The following is a 4979-nucleotide window of genomic DNA, read 5'->3' on the forward strand; positions in this document are numbered from 1 at the left end:
GATGAACAGATGAATTTAAAACAGAGCTTTAAAAGCATTTAGCATCAATTTAGACATTTTAATTGAATTGAGCTTATTGTGAACAAACGCTGTTAAGAAGTCCAAAGGAAGCAGCCTTTAAACACCTACGCTTGCCGTGTGCCTTTTTGCCTACACTGGTTCCTGTGTTGTAACCGTGACGTGACTAACTCTGAGAGATGGTAGTGGTTCCATTTGTGAGAAAATAACTGTAATTCAAGCTGGGCTCCTTTAGTCACTCCTACTGTTCTGTAGTGTTTCTCATTTCTCTTGGACTGCAGCTGAGGCACTGACAGGAGAGTATCAGAATGCAAATAAGGCCTGTAGTTCCTTCCACTGTCTGCCACTGGGACGGTACAAACACACAAGCAGCTAAACAAGAACGTGAAATATGCAGATTCCATCATAGTGTATTTGATGGTGCCATAGGGGAGGATGCTAATAATTTTATTACAAATAGTAAAACTGTTCTCACAAGGTTTGTTGATTACTGTTTGAATGAGAGAGCCAATAAAGGTGTACCAATACAGCTGAAATACTAATTAAAAGTGTATTTCATTGTTTGCCTATAGCTGATAGGTAATTCTCAATACCTTATTGAATGTGGGATGAGGTGACAGTCATCCCTGTTTAACTGTGTCACCTCCAGCATGTTTTGTTCATGCATGTTAATTAAATGCAGCAACCAGAATTGGGTCGGATGCTGGTTTGTGTGTTGGAGGAGTGTACAGACCTGTTCAATTGCGCGCTGTGAACAGCGTCGTGCGCTCTCTCGTGGATTTTCTTGAACACTGTTCAAGCTTTCACATGATATATAGGAGTGTTGGATGTAGTGCCCATTCGCCTGGCACCTGTTGCTGGCTGATTCTTTCACTGAGGATTTAAGCAGCGCATCTCTCACCTCGCTCCAGGATCATGTCGGAGTCTAACTCCAGTACGCACGGTTCTAAAAATGCATCAAGTGGAGTTCAGAGCACCTTCGTCTTTTCGGGAACAGTTTCTGGTATATTGATGGCGATCATGGTGACTTTGGTTGTTGTCATAGTTCTGGGCAATGCACTGGTCATATTGGCCTTTAAAAAGGACAAGAGTTTGAGAAGACAGTGTAATTACTATTTCCTCAATCTGGCTCTTGCAGACTTTTTTGTAGGTAAGTCAAACTTGTTTTTTTTTTTTTTTCAATTTAAAGTAAAATGTTCAAATGACAAATGTCATAATACCTGTTCTCTGCATGCACTGATTAGTAAGCAAATTGCACATTACTTCAACAGATGTCACATTATGACATGATGTCTTCATACATTCTCGTCTTCCTTTCTTTTCTTTTTTCATACTGCCATTTCCTCATTTTTGCAGACACTCTTTCTTCTTTCTAATTACTTACTCTTTCACACCCATCACCCATTACCTACTCTTTCCTGTCACCTCACTTCCTTTAGTGTTGATTAAGGAAATATATATATATATATAAATATATATAAATAGATTTTGTGATGTAGCATTACTATCATTAACAATTCATAAGCTCCATGCACACACTTAATACATTTTACACACCAAGGTTTAATGAAAACAGCTGTAATACTATTTTGAAGTGTTCATTTATTGGCACTCATAACATTATTTTTGCACCTATTTATCATTTTAATACTAATTATAATTGTTCATCTATATTAGATTTTAGAGTTTATCATTTATATACATACAAATTAAAGTAATACTGATGAATGTGCACCACTGACTTTCATCCAATAACCACTAACTGTGTGTGTAGGGGCATTCAGCATCCCATTCTACATCCCCTACATCCTCACAGGCAGATGGACTCTAAGTCGAGGACTGTGCAAGCTGTGGATGGTCATAGACTACCTACTTTATTCTGCATCCTTCTTCAACATCGTCCTCATCAGCTACGACCGCTTCCTTTCAGTGACCAGAGCAGTGAGTGAATCATCTTCCCTTCTCACTCAGGCAGAACTAATATTTATTTTGACACTACATCTGAGTGAAGTATTTAACTTTAAATGTAAAACCTTTATAGAAAACACAAATTTTTATTGTTTGTGGTCTTGAGTTCACTTGTTCAGTGGTGACTCTCAGGTCATTGGTAGGGACAGTACCACGTTATTGTCTGTGATGTTCCCCGGCTGCAGAGGTTAATCATTCCTGACCCATTCAGCCCCAGTACCACCCTTAATTAAAGTCTTTCCACACGATGAAGATAAGTTATGTTTCAACAAAAAATCACTCTGACAATAAGCTATAACATTTTAAGACTACAGTTGACTTACATTTGAATCTTCACTTCAGCAGTATAAATCATTATCATCAAAAACTATGTAAATGGTCTGCACTACCTTCCTACCTCGTTAGTACTCAGAGGACTTTTACTCTCATCATTCACCCATTTACACACATACTCACACACTGACGGCAGAGCTCGTATGCAGCTGACCTGACTCACCGAGGGCAACTTGGAGTCCAGTGGTTTGCCCACTTCGACATCTGACAGGAAGAGCCAGGAACTGAATCACAGGTCCCACGGCTGCTAGACGACCACTCCATCTTCCTGAGAAACAGCTGCCCCTTAATTTGCCCTTTATGTCCATGCAACTATGTTCCATTGCTTTTTTTGGAAATAGAATTGTATTCCACTAATATTTTCTATTTTCTGCCTGTCTTGGTACATGTCTGCATCTTCCAACCATCTGCAGCTGTTAGTCCCACTGAACCTTTTGTTGGGGCTTTTCTGTGCATTGGCTGAGTAACCAAATGCTATGGACATGTATGTTAACTAAAAGGTGGGTTGAGGTTTGGCACAGTAGACAAAGAGAGTATGTTTGAGAGAGAGAGAGAGAGAGAGAGAGAGAGAGAGAGAGAGAGAGAGAGAGAGAGAGGAGAGAGAGAGAGAGAGAGAGAGAGAGAGAGAGAGAGAGAGAGAGAGAGAGAGACCCTCTTCTTTATTTAGTGGGCTTTGATCATAGAGATCCTTCTCCATGCTGTGGTCCTTCCAACCTGGAGAGATCAATTATAACAGAAACAGACCATTGGCAGCCAAGCAGCATGTTCCTAAAAGCAATCCTCTCTGATCACCAAAAGACAAAGCATCGTCAGCAGCCATGGGACAAGGTTTATCTTTGAAAACAGAAGGTGGAGTCAGATTTGATGCATATATTTGGCAGATTAAATGTCAACACATCAACATGATGTTAACTGCACTGCATAGAAAGAAAAGATATTACATGTTAGATGATTAAAAGCGCACAATGATAATACCAGGAATGTCGTGTTGGACTGATGAAAACACCAGTTTCTTCTAACTTAGGTTATACAACTACAGAACAGTAGCATACTGTATATTCAGAGCAGCTGGAGAGGTCTAAAGTCTGCTGGCCGCTGAAGAAGATTGTGGACTGGGACATAGGATGTGACACTAATTGAGACGAGTGGTCATGAGAGGTGCTTTATTGACTCATTCACACACATTTCTGCACTGCATGTTATCAGGGTGTTGGTATATTAAGAGTCCATGTGTTCTGTCCCTCCAGCAAAATCTTCTTTGATTCCACATAATTACATATGTATCTGTCAAGAGATGCAAATTAAACTGTAAGTTCTAATGTAATTATCCAAAAATACTCACTGGTGTGATTTTAGAAACTTGGTTTAATGCAGTTTGATTCGATGATTTTATAGAAGTGGTGACTTCAAGCGATGGATTTTGGTTGATTACTTTATATTTACTAAGGACATTTACTACTACAAGTACTCCACTTAAAGTTGGTTCTGAATAACTTGGCTGTACTTGCACTATTAGCTAAAGTATGTTTTCTGGTTTATGCTTTTATTTACTGCAGGTAAGTTACCGTGCCGGGCAGAGCAAGACTCATCAAGCCATAATCAAGATAATTGCTGTCTGGGTGCTAGCCTTCGCCCTGTATGGACCAGCCATCATATTCTGGGAGCTGGTAGTAGGACAAAGTCATGTGCCAAAGGATAAGTGCTTTGCGGAGTTCTATCACTCTTGGCCCTTTCTGTTAAGTACAGCAATGCTGGAGTTTTTCTGTCCTTTCATCTCTATGGCTTTCTTCAACCTTAGCATTTACCTGAACATACGCAAGAGGAGGCTTCAGGCCCAGCTTCACCTTCAAATGAGCGAACCTGCCTCTGCCCAGGGGGAAGAATCCCAGACCTCCTCTGCTAGTTTGGGAAAACTTGATCCCTCAACCAGCAGGGCTGCCCAGCCTAGCCATCTGTCCAGGGATAGGAAAATTGCTAAGTTCCTGGCCATCATAGTGTGTGTGTTTGCCATCTGCTGGGGACCGTACATTTTACTGACCATCATCCGTGCTGCCTGTGAAGGGCGGTGCATCGAAGATCGCTGGTACGAGGTCACCTACTGGCTCCTGTGGCTAAACTCTGCAATTAACCCATTCCTGTACCCGCTCTGCCACAGTAGCTTCCGCAGGGCTTTTATCAAGATTCTCTGTCCGAAGCGATATACTACACCACCATAATGTGTCCAATTCTGTAATGGATGTCCCTGAATAGACGGGGATGAACAATGAGCCAAAACTAAGAACGTTCTACAGTTTAAACAGTTAAAGCCAAAATTGCCATGTAGACTATAATTAATATATCATAATTGTGCCTTTTAATATTTTGATGTATAACGTTAGTACTGTATTAGACCTGTTTTCAAATCTTATTATTATGCTTGTTATTACATTTTCCTCATGAGCATGAAAATAATTAGGCTGCAATAATGATGATGATGATGAGTTTCTGTACTGTAAGTACTGGACGTCTTTACCAGTGCTGTGTTGGTTTGTTTGTGAGATATTTGCTTATTCATTGTACGTATCCTCAGAAAAAATATTAAGAAATGCGTTTTCATTGGCTATCAGCTCTGTGATAAAGAAATTCAACCATAGATATTAATGGCTGGTCAGCAATGTGTT

At 40.2% G+C, this 4979-nt stretch overlaps 1 protein-coding gene across 1 annotated transcript; it reads left to right on the plus strand.

Moving 5' to 3' along the window:
* The first annotated feature begins 933 nt into the window (after positions 1-933).
* On the plus strand, positions 934-4535 carry LOC113171936 (histamine H3 receptor-like). Its single transcript, XM_026374673.1, has 3 exons — positions 934-1168; positions 1793-1959; positions 3876-4535. The coding sequence occupies exons 1-3, from the start codon at positions 934-936 to the stop codon at positions 4533-4535; spliced, it is 1062 nt and encodes a 353-aa protein (XP_026230458.1).
* Positions 4536-4979: the final 444 nt, after the last annotated feature.

The sequence above is a fragment of the Anabas testudineus genome, chromosome 17 (genome assembly GCF_900324465.2).
Source record: "Anabas testudineus chromosome 17, fAnaTes1.2, whole genome shotgun sequence".
Lineage (NCBI taxonomy): Eukaryota > Metazoa > Chordata > Actinopteri > Anabantiformes > Anabantidae > Anabas > Anabas testudineus.

Bases quoted from the DNA above. Each gene is read 5' to 3' on its own strand.
- LOC113171936 (XM_026374673.1), top strand. From the start codon at position 934: ATGTCGGAGTCTAACTCCAGTACGCACGGTTCTAAAAATGCATCAAGT. The intron at 1,169-1,792 runs GTAAGTCAAACT...CTGTGTGTGTAG, and splicing joins TCTTGCAGACTTTTTTGTAG to GGGCATTCAGCATCCCATTC. The intron at 1,960-3,875 runs GTGAGTGAATCA...TATTTACTGCAG, and splicing joins TCCTTTCAGTGACCAGAGCA to GTAAGTTACCGTGCCGGGCA.